Below are 18,992 nucleotides of genomic sequence, written 5' to 3' on the forward strand. Positions count from 1 at the left end.
AATGAGGTAAAAGAAATACATGCCTTTAGAGATCTCTCCCAGTTCCTATCTGGGAGAAGAGAAAGAAGGGGAGGTAGGCCGGGGCAGGTTGGAAGCATACCCTGATTTCAGAACACTGTTCCTTACACCAAGGGCCTGGGAGATCCCACCCAAGTTCTTGATGGAATACCCCACTTTCTAAGACTACCCCCGCAGTAGAGGTCACAGTTGTGAGATGAATGATTAGTGCATATAAGGGGTGATGTGAATTAGGGAAAATGGTTTTGCAGGCTTCCAGATCTCGGAGCAGTATCTCATCACTGGTCACAGTCCCTCCCTCAACACCCTTGTGGTCCAGCGGCAGAGAAGGTGCCCAGTGCAGCAGCCTGGATGTCATCGCACCCAGTGCTGGGGCACTTGGGGTGGGGGAGCAGCTTTGGGGGAACCAAGCAGGAAGCCTCTGGGTTGGAGAAGACTCCACTGAGGAGGGAACAGTTGAGCTGGGTTTCAAAGAATGGCTGAAAGAGAGAAAAGGGCATTTGGGGGCAAAAGAAAACCACTTAGTCAAAGACAGGGAGGCAAGATTGTGCCAGAGTCTTAGGTGCCGTGATGCTTGTTAGATAGTAGGGCCCCTCCTTCCCTTCCCTCTGGCCTCCTCCTATCCACTTCATTTTTTAAAATATTTATTTATTCATTCATTCATTCATTCATGAGAGACACATAGAGAGGCAGAGACAGAGGCAGAGGGAGAAATAGGCTCCCTGCAGGGAGCCCAGGACCCAGGGATCATGCCCTGAGCCAAAGGCAGACTCTCAACCACTGAGCCACCCAGGCATCCCTCCTTCTATCCACTTTAAATAATCACAGCTGTAGTGGGCAGTTTGGTCTTTAGCATCTCGAAATACAGAGATTTCACGTGGGCCTGGCTTGACTTTCATACATGAGATCGATGCGTGAGAAACTTGCAAAAACACAGCACAGAGTCAGAAAGTGATTCTAATCAACTGGTTTGATTGGAGGTTAGGTTGCAGGGTGGTCTGAAACAGGAGGCTTGGAAGCAGGCTGTGCTGGATTTGAGCCCCCATTTCCATGGGCAAGGCGCTGAACTCCCTGGGACTATCTGGGCGGCAGGGAGAGTAAGAACACCTGTTCCACAGGGTTGATCATGCACATGAGGAGCTGACACATTAGGAAATATGGCACGTTGACCTGGATGAGTAAACGTGGCATATGTGGCTTGCCTGCCCCTCCAGAGCTTGGAGCAGAGCAAAGTCTCCCATGGCACTTTCTAAGCACTTGGTCATGAAATTATGGTTGAAGTGATCAGACTTGCTCAGAGTCCCCTTTTGTCCTCCGGGGTTCAGGGTCCTTTCCCTTCACCCAGTAATAAAACACGGTTGCTGAGAGCCCCAACATGTCAGCTGTGATGTAGCTTCCAAGCAATCGCCCTTGGGTCAGGTGTAAAGTGACGAGAAAGTGAAACCAGAGATAAGCTCCTGCCAGTGAATGCTTTAACACCCTCCAATGTGCGTGTTTAACGTGAAGCCCTACTTTGTGATGTCATCTGGGAATTTTAAACATCTAGTGTGACTTTAGGACTGTGACTCCTAGTAAGATGGCCTCTATGAAATAGTATAAATCAATAGTATAAAATCAATAATAAATGCAGTCCTCGTGGCCTCTGCATGTAGGCTTTAAAGATAAAGAAGGGTTTTTTTGTTCTGTTTTTTTCTTGCTTACATTGTATGTGAGGAAGTTAAGGTGACAAGCCCCAGTGTAAATAGAGACTCTTATGGTCTTTTATTTATTTATTAATGGATTTATTTATTTATTCATGCGAGACACAGAGAGAGAGGCAGAGACACAGGCAGAGGGAGAAGAGGGCTCCCTGCGGGGAACCCAATGCAGGACTCGATCCCAGGACCCCAGGATCACGACCTGAGCTGAAAGCAGATGTTCAATCACTGAGCCACCCAGGGGGCCCTCTTATGGTCTTTTAGAGCAGACACCAATCTTTGATGTCTACGGGTACAACACTCCAGGTCACTCGCTAGTGTGGGTTCTTACTTGACTCCATAAACACAGCATTGACATCGATGGTGGGGTCAGGTGTTAGGCTGTGGGTCAGGGACGCTGAGATTAAAGCAAGCTCTGGCTCTAAGTGCTGTCCAGTGGGAGAGACTCATAAACAGATCATGACAGGTATAGAGCACGGGCACCACTGCACTGCTGTGAGGCACTCTGAAGTCCTCCGGACAGTAGAAATGAGCCTGGCTTGGTGTCCTGGAGAAGTGCAGGCTGTCCAGGTAAGGGGAGGGTTTTCTAGGGAGAGGGAATCAGAGGGGCTCTCTGGGGATGTCTCGGTGGAACCAGATGTTTCTCCTGTGAGCGGTGGCTTCTCCTCCAAGTACGTTGTCAGGAGGCACGGGGCAGCATGGGGAGGTCTCCGTGGTTTATCCACAGCCCTGCACTTTCTCAGGTGTGGCTAAAAATAATAAGTGCTCGAGGAATCAAGTAAATAGGTTTCTTCTTCGTGGAAGTTCGTGGAAGGCTGAGAGTTGGAAGCAAAAGCAGTGGAGTCTTGATAAGGCTGACGGATGCGGGGGAAGGAGAACAACAAATTGCAGTCCCTCTGGTGCCCGATCTACTAGCTGTTTCTGGGGTTTTGTATTATTATTTGCTAAGTCCATTAACAACCAAGACACTTTATGCCCTCTGTCCTGGAGGCCGAGATGTCTCTCTCCCCACTTTCTACTCTTAAGCACTCTGAATTCAGTGCTTTCTCTCTAGGGCACATTGACACTCTGGCTCTTTCTGGAGAACGGAGGCTGGAGTGAGTCAGCTGGTGCAGGGTGGGGAGGGGGTTATGATTTTACCACCAAAGGAGATGTGATCTTGAGTTTAGACAGAGTGCACTTAACGTTATGGGGAGGAACCCTTGGGGCTGAAAGCAGCTTTTAGCAAACATCGATGTGATGAGTTCTGGTATCAATGACTCTCCAGTAAATTTCCCTGGAGTGGGACTGGCTTCAGCCAATGGATTTGTCCATGTAGAGTTGTTTCGGTGTTACAAGTAAGTGAAAATGAAGGGAAAATATTGGACACATCTCAAATAGAGCTGAGCTCTCTTGAGGCAGGTTCTACGTCTACCCCATTTCTAGTCTCCTGTTGAATGAAAGAGCAGCTGACAAACAACCTCCAGACTGTGCTTTCACAAGGATCTTAGCAAATAGGCCAGGTCAAGATTTCTGAACAATTCGGTAAGGTGTGAAGCTTGCTTGAACAGTGGGGCCAGTTGTGGGATGGACAGGCCATCTAACTGGGTGCGCGATGTGTAAGTTTATCACCCGCCTCCTTATCTGGGAAATACGTGCTGGTGTCAGTGCTTTTTGCATCAATTTCTGCTTTCCATCTTCTCAGACCACTTGGAATTTCTCATAGAAAGTTCACTTATTGACTTTTGCTTATTTTGTCAGTGGCCTTTCATAAATATATATTGAAATATGTATGTGAATATATGTAAACATATAAATAGTAAAGGTATTTGTTAAATATGTCAATATTAACTAATATTAGCATAAATGTTTACATATATATAAATATATTGCATATACTTGAGATATGTCTGAGTCACACACACACACGAGCTGTTCACAATCGTCACTTCTAATTATAAAAAGTAATGCAAATAGTAAGAAATATCACGGTGGCAGAGAGCTATATCCTCATCTCCCAGTCCCTCTCCCTAGATGTAATTGCAACCAGTCATGTTTGATTTTTCGTTCCTCGGTCATTCTCTCCATGACTCTGATCACATGCTAATACATCTGCTTCTTGATACATCAACATCAAATTCTCTTTGTCAGCTTCTCACTCCAAAAGATAAAGAGATGACCCCCTTTCCTCCCACTGCTGATCCCTGCTAGCCACATTTTTATTTTCTGTTATATTTTTAATTACACAAAGCATGTTAACAATTTTTATTTTCTTGATTTATCAACATTAGGGTGGATCAGTTAACTCCTTGCTTTGCAAGATTAGAAATTTAGTGCCCGGTTTGCCAAATCTTTCTCTTTGCATTACATGTTTTGGCCGATGCATTTTTCCTCCTGTGGCCTGTGACATTCCTGGAAGGGACTATTACGAGGGGTTCTTCTCTGTATCCTCCATAGTCACAACACCTGACACATAGTAGTAGGGGCACAGGGAATATTTGCCTTTGAGGGCATTTCTCCCCCGGTCCTAGCAGATAGCAGAGGGTCAAGAGGCTGCTTTTCCTAATGTGATCCCTAAATGTGCTGCTGGGGGGAGCAGAAGTTTTAAATGTTTTAAAAAGTTTACATTTGGCTGTATACTTTCTGATTAGTTAGAAAAAAGATGTTCTTGTTTAGATCTTCTTACAGACATAGAGCACTCCTGGGATAGGCCTAGATTTGTATGAACGTTTATCCAGAGTACTTAAAAAATATGTGGTTTTCCTGGCTGAATAGATGGGCTTAGTCATATTAACATCCACTGGGTCTCTGATGTATGTATTGCATGAGAGAGAAACACATTTGTCTAGGAGAACGTTATGAACTTGGATATGGAAAAAAAAGTGTTTGAGGGCAAGAAAACCTCAAGATATTGGCAGTGGGGGGTGGGGTGGGTAGGTGGGTTACTTTGTTTTTTGTTTTAAGTCCAGAACCTTCACCTGGCTCTTCTGAACAAACCAATTAACTGACTATCTAGAGAATGCTAGAAGTGGTAGCAGGTGGCAAGAGTTTTTGTGAGGTTGAATTTGTTCCAAGTGACTTGAGAAAGCAGATATGAAACATATTTGAAAAATGTGCTGGATAATTTGTAAGAAATTTTGATCCATGGTTGCATTTTTCTGCAGCTGGGAACCAAAACACCTTTTTCCAGCTGGGGAAGAGAGAGGGGAACGTTTGCTCAGAACACCTACCTGTCAGGCGCTTGAAGCTTCTGGAACTGCTGGAGTCATCTTTGACGTCCAGTTAGATTCCAGTTCAGCTACTATTTACTGAGCATTATTATGAGCCAGGTATATTGGCGTATTACTAAGTTGATCTTCACAAAAACCCCTGCTGGGTGGGAGTGCTGCAGGGCTTGCTACCGAAATGCAGTAATTTGGGTTTAGAGAAATGAAGTGCTTTGCCCAAGACCACACAGCCACTTTCTCATGGCAGTGAAGGGATGTTAAATGTATCACATGTTGTTTGCTGGTAGCTGGTGTTTTGAGTGAATCTAGAGCAATGCAAAGGGTAAAAAAAAAAAAAAAAAAAAATGCATGTCTGACACAGGCAGGCTTCAAAGTCATGTTCCTTGGTACTTGAGGATGATGCCCTTCAGTCGACTGAGGAACTGAAAGTAATTAAGTAATCAAGAGGTAAGTATGCAATCACCAAGAATGAACTCTTGAGCAATGAAGTTAGGTACAGGCAGTTGTCATCATAGATTAACTGGGGTCTCTCTCTCGGAACATAGCCCAAGTTTCCATAATACTCCTTGTAACTCATAGCAACCCTAGGCAGTTGTCTCGATGGAGCTTTGGATAAGGTCTGAAGTGCTTTACAAGGATTTGGCTCATTATATTAAAGTACATCTTTATTTCTTTTCCCATAAGAGACTAGTGGAAACATCCCTCCCTCTTTTGGATGGAAGGAAGTCATTTGAAAGGGAGGTTATCTCCCAGAGGCATTACATGGCAATAAAGCTCTGGTCTTTGCTAGCCCCATCCTTCATGAGCCTGATCTCTATCTACACAGCTTTTTCCCTGTCCTACTTTTCTGGCCTGAAGATTTCAAGAATCTGTGCCCATGGAAAGGATTAGTGTCTGCAGGAAATCTGCCCAAAGCCAACTCACAGTGTGAACTAGAGAGTTACTGATAAGGTGAGGGTGACTCAGTCTGTGGCATCAGGAAACAGCCCACTTAAAATGTAACAAATGTAAAATGATCCGTAACCTGGAAGTTTTAACTTCAGAGAGTCTGTTAAAATGAGAGGAGATTATAGACCGATAATAGTATGACAAGTACAAACAGATGTAACCCACAAAAGACGTGAAACAGAATTTCCCTGGCCCTGCTTGGTTTTCGTCCTCCTCAATCCACAATTGCCAGATCTTTACAGCTGAGGCCACTGCACCAGGCCTCAGAGGCTAAACCCAGCCTTGGCCTCTAGGACTCCTTAGGCCAGGGGTTAAGGCCCCATGACAAATCAGCTTTGCTGTCCACCCCGTCTTGAGGGGGGGCACCATGCTATGGTGGTTACTGGCATGGGTTCTAGATCCAAAGAGTCTGGGTTCAAATCCTGACTTCGTTGTTTCTTAGCCATGACTTTGGGCAGCTCACTTAACTTTTTGCTGCCTTGGCTTCCTCATCTAGAAAATGAGCATAATAGTTGTGAGGATATATAGGAGCATGTATGTGGTGGCATGCTTGGCATTCAGCAACTGCTCAGTAAAAGTTAGCTGTTCTTTTCTTTTCTTTTTTTTTTTAAGATTTTATTTATTTATTCATGAGAGACACAGAGAGAGGCAGAGACACAGGCAGAGGGAGAAGCAGGCTCCCTGCAGGGAGCCTGATATAGGACTTGATCCCAGGATTTGGGATCACACCCTGGGCCAGACAGATGCTCAACCACTGGGCCACCCAGGTTCCCCAAAAGTTAGCTGTTCTTAACATCATCACTTCAGGCTTCTGCATTCTTCACCTTTACTATAATTTTATCTCAGTAACCCATGTTTACATCTCACCCCTGTGAGCCTTGCATTTCTCTGGCCCAGTCCCTCTCCTACCCTCTAACTGGCAGCTCACTGGGTGTCATGTGAGTCTTTGCGGGGGTAACACACAGGGCCATGCCAGGACACCTGGTCATCCCCTGCTGCATCTTCCCATGCTCACAACGTGCTGGATACCATAGGAACATGCTAGGCTCAGCTGCCCTTGGGCAACTGGAGGTGGATTTGCCATCTCAGCACCTGACCCCCCCACTGCGGATCTGATGCCACAGGAAGCTTCCCTGCCTCAGGGAGGTGACCAGGCCATCCTCGGATAAATAAAGAACTTGTTGGTGACCTGGGACAGGGTGCCCTGAATGACCCATCATGCATATGGATCCATACTACATATGGATGTAGTAAGAGCATTAGTGGAGCATTAAAATGTACCATAGGATTATAAACTACAAGCACATGTAAAGCTGGCAAAGGGCCAAAGTGTTGGGAAGGGCTCAGTAATGATACATTTTTATTACATATTTACTGCCAACAAATTAGACAATGTAATAAACCAAAAGCTTTATTTTCTTTGTAAAAAGAAAAAAAATCTATAACCCACCTTGCAGAGATGCTTTTAACCTCTCTTTCTCTATGTGCACACATACATGTGCACGTACACACACACACATAATCATTTAGCACTTTTTTTTTCCTTAATGGGTTGCAGACTGCTTCCCATGTCACGAAATATACATTTATATCATCAAGTAGTGAACTATTCAAAATGATTCTACAGATGCTTTGGTACATGGTCCAGCCTTGTACCCTGTACCCTTGTACCCAAAATATTGGCATATTTTGCTGATGGAAGAGAAAGGGGTTAAGCAGACTGGCTGTTTTTGTGGTCAGTAGCTTCCAGTTCTGATAACTGCCACCAGACTAATTAAGGGTGGCTTCTAGCTGGAGCCTCACTGCCGAGCAGCTTGGCTTTACATGGGTGTGGTTATTTGAGGAACAGGACGCTTGCCCACTTGTTCTGGTCTGTTCCCATTATGAGAAAATGCAACCCAGTAGCTAATCTCTAGTTTCTGATTCTGGCCAGAGTGGGTGGTCAGTGCCCTGGGCTCTGTCCCTCTGTCACTGTGACCTCTGGTGAGCTGTGCCACTTGTCCAGGCCTCAGTGTCCTCATCTGTAAATTAAGGGGTTGGATTTGATTGTCACTGCTCTAACTCTGTGATTGCATGTTAAGAGCACAGAGTAAGGTTGAGGCTCGAGCGTGGCTTTTCATTGCTTCTGCGATCCAGTGCTGAGCTGCCTGCGCCAGGATCAGCAGAGGATTTCTTCAAACATATATTCCTGAGCAGTTTCCCTACCCTCCCACTGGGATGAGGCCTGAGAATATATACTTTTTAAAGTTTTATTTATTTATTTGAAAGAAAGAGAGAGAGAGCAAGTTGGAGGAGGAGGAGAGACTCTCAAGCGGTCTCCACACTCAGCACAACTCTGAGATGGTGACCTGAGCTGAAATGAAGAGTGAGATGCTCAGCCAACGGAGCCACCCAGATGCTCCAAGAGAATCTTTTTATTTTTTTAATTTTTAACAAACTACTTAGTGATTCTTTCTCTTTGCGTGGATGGTGACTTCTCCCAAATCACCCAACTGATCACATCCTTGTTGAACTCTGGCTCTGGCCTAAGGGCTGTCAGAAACATCGCAGTGCCAAATCCTTCATGGAGACAGCTGGTGTTGCTGGACACCTACATGGATCTGCTTTTGGAGCGGGTGGGGTGGGGGAGGCATGTTCCAGCAGCCTGGCTTCCAGAGCTTAAGGAGACAGCCTTCCCCAGCCTGTTGGCTTCTCACTGACTGTCAGAGCTCAGCCCACCCTATCCATCTACCGGGACCCTTTTTTCCCTACCAGTTTCTACCACATTCCACTTCACGTGGCTTCTTGCTCCATATGGTTTGGCTCAGGCTGCAGCAGGGTTATGACCACCCCGGTGTTTATGCTGGGGTGCAGCGTCTCTTGACTGTCCTGTATCAAGAGAGCAAGAGATGCTCTTCCTTCCACCTGGTTTTATTCCTCCCTTCGTTCCCTCCTCTTCAAAAGACATGTTTCTGATACAAACAGTAGATTTATTTCTAAATCTTCAGCACTTTGAACTACCTTATTAGCAGTTTATCCCAGAGACTTCTTACACACAGGGCTTTTAATATATAAGAGGTCATATTCCTTTCCCTCCAATTATTAAAACACACACACCCACACCCACAAACACTTAAATAAGAGTGTACTCAGGCTTTGAAATCTAGATCATGCTTTATCCATCATTTGAATGAGAGGTTCTGATCTTATTATATTTCACATTTATTTATTTCATGTCACACTTTGCTTATATTTACCATTTATAAATAAGAAAGAAATAAACCACAAAGGAACTGGATATTTTCTTTGAGTAGTCTAGTATTTCAGAGTTACCTGGATAATTTGATAAAATAGAGATTCCTGGACCTCATCCCAGACTTACTGTCTGACCATCTTTGGGGGAGAGACCCAGGACTTTGCATCTCCCCTGAGATCTCTGGGTGGTTCTTTTGTATGCTAAAGGTTGGGAACTGTGGCATTGGGTGGAGAGAATCTAGACCAGATGGAAAGGACACTGAGGTGCAGACCCCTTAGCCTTAAATCTAGCCTCTGCCCTCACTGGCAGTGTGGTTCCTTCCTCTCCGCCTCAGTTTGCTTATCTGTGAAAAATCTGCGAAACTATCAGATTGACCTCACTGCCACTGTGAGGATTAAATGCATTAATAAGTGTAACATGTTTAAAGTAGTACCTGCACATGGTAAGGATTCTGTACATGGTTGCCAGGAATATTATCCCATGTACAGAAATGGCACGAACAGAGTCAAACAGATGGAAATAAATGGATGGCCTTTGTGGGGGAGTCAAGCAGACCAATTTGTCAGGAGCAGAAGGTTTCGGTTAGTGGTTTTCAAATTATGGTGCAAAAGCTTAACCCGGGGAGCTTGTTAAAATTTTAGTGTCCTTCCAAAGATTCTGATTTAGTAAGCTTGGAATGAAGTCTCAGGATCTGCATTTTAAATTTTCGATGCAGGTGATCAGCACAGCTTTAGAAACGCGGGTTTTTGTAGAGGAGGACTGGCGTTTAAAGTTGGGAAGGTCTCCTGGGAGGGGACTGGGGCTCTAAAAAGATGCAGACACTAACCGCATATTTAATATCTGCTTTATTAGGTGTGTCCAGAAAGCAGTAGAAGTATCCGGGAGGTCCAGTGCGCATCCTATAACAACAAGCCATTCATGGGCCGCTTTTATGAGTGGGAACCGTTTGCAGAAGGTAAGACTAGACACAGCCCTGTCCGGAGGAATTATTCTTGTCTGTTCCCCAACCCCACTCCTTTTGCCTGATGCTGGAGGAATTGGTGTGCTTCTGATTTGAGAGGCAATAGGGAATGTGATCCCAGGACACAGGAGAGCCTGCAGGTAGTTTGGCTCAGATGACGTTTGGACCACCAGTCTGACAGATGAGGCATTGCCATAAAGGAGCAGCATCTGAGGATGACTGAGTGGGACAGAACAGTGTTTGAGGCTCTTGGGGTAGCGAGAGGTTCAAGCCAAGGTTGCGAGGATTGAGTGGGGACAGTCTTGCTTTGCCTTGGCACCTGCTCCAGGGCCTGTGTGGCAGCTTCAGAAGATGTGTGGGGTTGTAGAGTTGCCAGTTGTTTGGCTTTCATGCGTGTGTTGGGAGTAGGGGGGCTTCACATGTGTTTCCAAAGATGAGATGCCGTAGGCAGGCATTGTCTTTGGTACCAGGGTTCCTGCTATTTCAAAATGGCAGCAGGTCTGATTTTGATAGAATTTGGTAATACTGCCCTGGATCCCAGAGTCACTTTTCTTAGTTGAAACCCAGGTGATAACATGCCTTCTGAACTGAAAAGTGTTAAATTCTGGGGTATTCCTTCCATCACAGAGAAAGTGGGCTACAAATTGGTAATGGGCCACAACTTATGGGGTTAGGTACTGGCAGTCAAGTTGGCCGCATGGGGGAGTCCAGCCACCCTCAGTGTCCATTGCTGGCCCAAGGCAGTGGCCAAGACACCTGGTATTGGCCAAAATCCAGAGTGCAAAGTGCTGCTGCCATGCCTGGGAGCTGGAGAAATTGTCTCGGGAGAGGGCTTGCTAGTGATTTCATTATAAAATCAATGCCTGGGGAAGCCAAACTCTGGAGAGTCATGTCTTGGTGGGGACCCTGGGGAAAGAGGAGAGAGGCATTGATACCTGCTCTGAAGTTGGATTCAAAATGTTTTTTTGTCTGTGCATTTTCTTCAGAGGAGAGTCTGTAGCATCTCTCGGATTCTCAAAGTGGTCCCATGACCACAAAACCATTAAGCACTAACTTGACTAAAGAATTGGGGTAACCAGATCCAAAAAGGAAGGAAGAAGAGATGAAACATGGGGTTAGGCGAATGCAAACGTGAGGCTGGCTGAGAGCCTGGAGGATAAGCTCAAGAAGGTGGCCGGAAGTGAAGTATTGATGCTGGGAATCAGAGCTCAGCTGTGACCCTGTTTATTCTGAAAAGTATCGTGTAAAATGGAAACTGATACCCTGATTTGGATCCCAGAACAGGAAAAGGGTATTGGTGAAATACCTGGTGAAAATGCATGACGTATAGAGTGAAGTCAACAGTATTACACTGGTATTAATTTCTTAGTTTTTTTTTAAGATTCTATTTATTTATTCATGAGAGACACAGAGAGAGAGAGGCAGAGACACAGGCAGAGGGAGAAGCAGGCTCCATGCAGAGAGCCCGACACGGGACTTGATCCCGGGACCCCAGGATCATGCCCTGAGCCAAAGGCAGACGCCCAACTGCTGAGCCACCCAGGAGTCCCTGATGTCTTAGTTTTTATAGGTGTACCATGGTTTTATAGGAATTAATATTAGAGGAAACTGGGTGAAGAGCATATAGGAACTCTCTATAAGATGAGGATCTTATAAGAAAAGAAGAAAGGACACAGACTTACAGGGAGAATGCCAAGTGGCAATGAAGGGAGAGATTTGAGTAATGTGTCCACGCATCAAGTAACATCAAGGATTGCCGGCAACCACCAGAAGTTAGAAGAGGCAATAAAGGATCCTGGCATAGAGCGTGACTTGCCAACATCTGGCTTTTGGGCTTCTGGCCTCTACAACTAAATTTATGAGAGTGTATTTCTGTTGTTTCAGGCCACTGAATTTGTGTATTTTGTCATAAAGCCCTAGGAAACTACTAGAAAGAGGAAGGAGCTAGGTTCTGGATTGATTGAGATCTGCTCACAGAAGTAAATCAGAAAGTGGGAGAGTGGTCTGACCAGTAGCTGGGAATCCCCAGAGAAGTGAGGCACAGATTAATAGTGAGTGAGCGTCTGATGGATCTAGGTCTACCTGAGGCAATGGTTCTTAGCCCTCGCAGCTCATTGGAATCATTGAGGAGCCTTCCAGAAATGCTGAGACCTGGGTCCCCCACTCCCAGAGATTATGATTTCACTGATCTAGGCTGCAGCCTGAGCATCTGGAGTTTTCTAAAGATCCAAGTGACTCTTAACGGGTAGCTGGGGTGAAGAACCTCTCGTCCAAGGGGAAGGCAAGATCCCAAAAGTGATGATGGCTCTAGCCTAAATTAGGATACAGACCCATGGCTGTGTTTATAAACTGTGAGATATATTGTTGCATCAGAACAACAGTAGTTGTCAGGGAACTTTAGAGGCGAAGTAGCCGAAGTAGCCCAGTCCCTTGCCTGAGCCACACCCTTGCTTTCTTGCTGGTTGTGGATAATCGCTGCTTTATTGTGATGAGCTGGGAGGAAGGTCAAATTCTTCCAGCAGGGAAATGTGTACTCCATTGTTTGGCCTGGAGCTGAAGCACCCTGCTGGACCTTCTCTGCACAGTTTGGGGTGGCGATCTGCCAGCCAGGGTTGTCTATGTCCCCCTGATGCGGTCAGGCCCTCATAGATTCAGGTCTAGTAGCAAAAGCCCCATGTAGTGCAAAGAACTCTTGGGCTAAAGTTTTCATGTGTTGCAGATCTGCTCTGAGTGTCTGCTATTGTCTGGTTCATGTTTGATTCCACCTCTAATGTTCTTTGGTTTGCCATGATTTGTGCTGGACTTTAAGTGTGAGGCCTGCTAGGGTTTTTTTTTTTTTTTTTTAACACTTGCTTTAACATATGTAGAGATAGAAAGAATAGTTCTTTTTTTAAATATTTTTTAAAGATTTTTTATTTATTTATTCATAGAGACACAGAGAGAGAATGAGAGGCAGAGACACAGGCAGAGGGAGAAGCAGGCTCCATACAGAGAGCCTGACGTGGGACTCGATCCAGGGTCTCCAAGATCACGCCCCGGGCTGCAGGCGGCACTAAACCCCTGCGCCACTGGGGCTGCCTGGAAAGAATAGTTCTTATAGCACTGGGTGTTATTCTATATGTTGGTAAATTGAACACCAATAAAAAATAAATTTATTATTAAAAAAAATAAGCTCCTTATACTTATCACTTAATTTCAAATAGCTTCAGTTACCAGCTCACGGTCAATCTTTTTTATATATACCCACCCTCTCTTTCCCAGATTGTCAGGAACTATTTGAAGTCACATTATATAGCACTATTCCTTGGTAGATATATTAATTAGAAGTCTTGGTTGTGAGTGATAAAACCCCAATGTTCAAGTGGGGACTGGGACACAGAAGAACAGATTCTTCAAAAATTGTTACATACTTCTTGGCCATAAGCCACAAGGATGTTGAATGAACCAGTTAGAATCATGCTGGGATGCCTGGATGGCTCAGCAGTTGAGCGTCTGCCTTTGGCTCAGGTCCTGATCCCGGGATCCGGGATCGAGTCCCACATTGGGCTCCTTGTAGGGAGCCTGCTTCTCCCCCTGTCTCTGCCTCTCTCTCTGGGTCTCTCATGAATAAATAAATAAAATCTTTTTTAAGAAAGGAATCATGGTGTTTTGCAAAGTAAAGGAAAATGTGGAATAACAGCAGATTAGAGGAAACAGCTATTTTCTACCATGCGTTACTCTATCTGAAAGATTTGGCATTCTTTGAAAATATTTACTGACATTAATATGTCTCAGGTGCCTGGGAGAGGTGGAGCTCACGATCCCTGAAACTGCATTGACTTTGACTTTGTTTCCTAATTCTTTTTGCTACTAAGATTGTTTTCTTGATTTTGTCCTTCCTCTTAAATGACTCCCCGGCTGACTTGCAGGGGGAAGAAGCTGTTAATGATTCTGCAGGGTATTCAGACTTCATGGCTGGATTTTGCATTGGGCTCTTGGTTTTGTTTGGATGTCTACTGCTATTCGCATGTGCCTGCTTAGGGAAACAGCTGCACTCACTCAGTCCAGTGCCACATAGGATGGTAAAAGCAGAGTACACTCTGATAAACACATTAATTTTACCATATGTCTTGTCTTAGGCCTTTAATCACATTTCCTGGATATGGCGATCTATCCTTAGATAATGCCTCTTGGAATTTTTCTCATGCCCCTAGACCTGAGACTGTAAAGATGATGGCGCCAGCATTAGGGTCCTCGTGTGTCCCTGTGTGCCCAGGACAGCAAGGGTTTATGCCTGTTGCCCAGTCCCCTTTCACTCTCAGAACCATTTTGGGCAATAAATTACGCTGCCAGCGTAGCTAGCGTGGGCTGCCTTAAAAGGAAGACTCTTGTTTAGATGCTGACAGTGGGGAACATGGTACCTGCTTTCATGCCTAGGGTGCTGGGGTTGGGCAACACAGAGACCAGAGTTTGGCTGGGGTGCTGTGGGCTGCCCAGCAGCAGTATCAGTCTTAATCCATGAATCAGGAGACAGCTTTGTGTGTGGGTAGTGTAAGTGGACTTTGTGGCCCTGGGGGCTGAACTAAGCAGAGGTGAGGCTGAGTTGGAGGTTGCCGACTGGTTATATGAATGGGGCCGCGGTATGGGTCAGGATTGACTAGATTAGGTGGCAGTAACAAAGAGGCCCCAAGTCTTAATGACTTAACGAATCAAAGTTTGTCTCTTGCTCTTGCTACATGTGGACTGTGGTATGTGTCCTGCTCCTCTGGGGCCTCAGGCTGGTCGAGGCTGCCTGTCATGCTCCCAGGGGGGCGGTGACAGGGAACAAGTGAATCACACATGGATCCTTAAAGCTTCTTCCAGAAGCGGTTAACCCTGATGATTCTGCTTACATCTCATTGGCCAAAGGAAGTTGCCTGTCCCACCACACTTCAAGGGCAGCAGGGAGATGCTGCTCCACCGTGTGCTGAAAAGAGGAGAAATGGAATATCTGTGACCTGCCCTAATGACTAGCCCAGGCAGAAAGTTGCAATAGAATCTCCCAAACGGGATGCCTGGTTGGCTCAGTGATTGAGCGTCTGCCTTCAGCCCAGGGTGTGATCCTGGAATTCTGGGATTGAGTCCCACATCAGGCTTCCTGAGGGGAACCTGCTTCTCCCTCTGCCTCTCTCTGTGTGTCTCTCATGAATAAATAAATAAAATCATTTTAAAAAAATAAAAGAATCCCCCAAATGTCTTCCTTAGACATCCAGGTGACTTTGATTGGGCTGCTTGCAAGACTAGTAGATTTTGCTCAAGGGAATATTAAAGGTGCCACACAGCCTCTTCCAGGCACAGGGCCCTATGCTATTTAGATTAAGTTCTTCCCCTTGAGTAAAGCTGAGGCGCAAAGATGGAATGATGACACCCAGGCGCCCAGAGGCCCATGTATGTGGCTGCTTCCTCTGCTGGCCCAGCAGTCTGCCCTGGCTTGGACACCATGTTCAGGCATGGGGCAAGACTGCCAGGTAAAAAAACACTCACAGTATTATCACAACTGTGGGACATGATGTGGGAAGGCTTGGGACCAAGTACTGCTGGATCTGGGATTGGATGCTCATGTTTTAATGCAGCAGCTTCATTCCCAGGTACCTGGAATGCTCACCCCTGCAGCCCATCCCTCCTGCATAGTCTGTAGTCTTTATGGACCTTTCCAAGTGGACAGGACAGGCCTTAGGGAAACAAGAGTATTCCAGTAATACCCTAACAAGATCTGTTCTCAGGCTTTCTTACACACACCTAGGAATACATGACAAGACTAGGCCATATGTATTTGGTCTGTGAGTATATCATTCAGGACAAAGAGAAATCCCAAAGGCAACCTCTCTGTGAGAACAAAACAATGATTTGGGTTTTATACATGTCGACTTTGAATGAATGGTAGTAAGACGCCAAGCAGAAAGTGGGGGATGAGATGCTGAAATGTAAGGATTGTCGACCTCTATTTGAAGTCATTGGCCTTGGTGTGATAATCAAAGCCCCCACGATGATTAGACCTTCAAGAGAGTAGAGAATCATAAGGACAGTGATATCAAGGAGGTAGCTTTGCAGTATGTCTACATTAAAGAAACGGGGAGGAGGCTCAGCCATTAAAGAAGGTTGCAAAGGGAAGGTGGTGTGATGCCATGGTGCCATCTCTTGTATTAATGAAATCCGCCATGCTTTATAAAGTTCTCTTATTAACCATCACAGTGAGGATCAAATGAGAGAGTAGAAACTGCTTGTCTTTATTGAGCACTTAGGACATAGCAAGCACAGTTGTAAGTGCTAGCTCATTTAATTCTCACAACAACCCTGTGAGATGGGTCCTATTATCGGCCTCATTTTCCAGAAGAAACAGAGGTACAGAGTGGTTAAATATTTGTCCAGCGTCACCTAGCTAGCATGGGACAGAGCCAGGTTCAAACCCCCAGTCTGGCTATGGAATCTCTACTGTCAATGTGTATGGAAGCCAAGAGAAGGATTTGTACAGGTGTGAGGATTTAAGACCAGTCTTTGGGTACCTGTTTTCACTGAGTAAATTAAAATGAATAATTTAAACTGAGTAATTAAAATGTAACTTTTCTTAAAAAAGCAAGATAGAGTGAGCTAGCACTGGTCAACATAACCGAGCACTGCAAGAGGTCAAAGAGAGAATGAGAAGTGGGAAAATAAAACCATCATGGGCTGTTGGGAACACAGCTGGGAATTTTTAAAAATTTCCGTGAAAAAAGGCCTTTTGAGAGTGTTTGCTAGTTTAAGGAGAGAGAGAAAGGTTTGTTTAGAATGGTAGAGAAACGAGGGTGTGTGCAGATGGAAAGAATGAAGCTACTGGAGAGGGAGCCTGGGGTTAATAGAATGGCATCTATGAACCAACCGTCTCCTAAAAGAAAAATAGGCATTTTCTGTTCCTCCTGCAGAAAGTATATTATTGTTTCCCTGAAAGGTATTATAATAAGAAAGCTTCTTCAGCATTTAATAAAAATTCATTTATTCAAGAGAAATGAAAGCAGTCATACGTCCATAAAAAAAATCTGTTTAAGAATGTTCATAGCAGCTGTTTTCCTAATAACCCCAAAAGCTGGAAACAACCCAAATATCCATCAACAGGACACTGAGTAAACAAACTGTAGTACATTCATACAATGGAGTATTACTCAGCAGGAAAAAAGAACACCCTACTGATATGTACAAAAACCTAGATGAATCTCAGAACATTATGTTGACCAAAATAATCAGACATTCCATTTGGTTCAATTTACATGATGTTCTAGAACAGGAAAAATTAGGCTGGGGTCATGGAAATCAGAACAGTGTTTGCCTATGGGAGTGGGGAGGGGTCAGCTGGAAGGGGACATGATGGAACTTTGTAGAATGAGATGATGTTCTGTATCATAGTTTGACATGGTTGTTACACCCATTGAACTGTACACTCACGATTTGTGCATTTTATTATATAAAAATAACACTTATAAAAGCCCATTACTCTTTCCCCTTTTCTGTCTCTGTCTCTCCAATTCCTGAATGTGACATTTAGAGCCAGTATTAATGTCACCACTGTAGAGTTATTCTGAGGCTTGCTAGTTCCTTTCTCTCTCTTTCTCATTTTGTTTTTCTTACTCTTTATTCCTGACCATGGAGGAAGAGGAGACTTTTACAGAGAATAGGCTCCTATGCATAGTATCAGTTTTAGAATCATCTAGAATCGTAGGGCTTTGTTGGGCCTAGAAATCCTCAGATAGGTCCATAAGCTAGACATCTATATTAGTTAATATTCTTTTTTTGCAAGCAACAGACGACTGATTTTGGCTAAGTCAAAACAAAAGGATTTTATTGGAAGGATATCCAGTAGGTCAGAGGATCAACAGGAAGTGTGCAGAACCAGGCTTGGTGAAGGACAGAAATTGAGAAAGCTCTGGAGGTCCAGGTGGACAGAATTGAGTCTTCCTAGCATGCTACTGCTGTGCTGGGTAAGTTCCGACAGACTTCTCCATCCAAGATTCAAAGCCTTGGAAACAAGAGCTCAGTTGGCTTGGTGTAAGCCCCATGCCTACCCCTTGGCCTGAGGGATAATTAGTGGGTCCCCTGATTGACATCCCCACCAAGATTATACACAGTGGGGAAGAATTAATTCCTGAAAAGGAAATCCAGATGCTGAACCAAAAGAATGGAGGGTGGATGCTGAATGACGCCCACCAATGGCCATAGCAGAAACTCCTGACAAGTCAGGGTGCCCACTTGGCTTGTCAACTGTCATTTCATCAGTAGGTCACAGGGCTTCTTAATACTTTTGAGGGATTATTCGAATATAACAAACAGGTATCACTCTTTCATTCTTCTTGTTGTGTTTACATTTCTGAAGAGTTCTACAGAGAGCCCCCCCTTACATATGTATGACCCGTAAGTGTGTGGATCCCCCCTTGCTCCTAGACATTCCGCTAGCACGATTCAGGTTGACCAGGTGGCATTTACACAGAGGCATGGGGGAGAGGCTGGGGTTCCATGGTGCCCTTTACCACCCGATATATCCTGTGGGGGATGATCTCAGGGAGGGAGAAGTGAAGGGCTTAGTAATCAGTCTCCTCTCCCATTCCTGGTCTCCACAATCGGGGTCACTGGGTGAGCCCTCTTGCTCCCCAGTAGGATTATGTATGTGGTATGCATGTGGAAATGGCTACTTCTTGAACCCACACCGTGTTTCTCTCTCTCTGTCTGAAGAGTAAGTATGATACAGGAACGGGGCAAGTAGTAAACACACATCTCTGTTGGTCTCTTCACTGGGAAACGTAAGGTTTCAAAAGGAAAGATTATTCGAGGGAGAAAATCATCCCTGCTGTGGGGTATTCCGGAAAGTGTAAATGATTCCTGTAAAAGGAGTTTCTTTTCTGGCACTTGAACTAGTGTCATCCCAAGTAATTAGTATAGAGGAG

The 18,992-nt window shown here is 44.9% G+C and overlaps 1 protein-coding gene across 2 annotated transcripts in view; it reads left to right on the top strand.

Moving 5' to 3' along the window:
* THSD4 (thrombospondin type 1 domain containing 4) overlaps positions 1 to 18,992 on the top strand; it is a 573,677-nt gene that overhangs the window by 116,574 nt on the left and 438,111 nt on the right. For both annotated transcript variants that reach the window (XM_077881722.1, XM_077881723.1), the window contains exon 6: positions 9,957 to 10,059. In XM_077881722.1, coding sequence (XP_077737848.1) covers positions 9,957 to 10,059 — 103 coding nt within the window. The remainder of the gene's footprint in view (positions 1 to 9,956; positions 10,060 to 18,992) is intronic.

This window comes from Canis aureus, chromosome 32, assembly GCF_053574225.1.
Source record: "Canis aureus isolate CA01 chromosome 32, VMU_Caureus_v.1.0, whole genome shotgun sequence".
Lineage (NCBI taxonomy): Eukaryota > Metazoa > Chordata > Mammalia > Carnivora > Canidae > Canis > Canis aureus.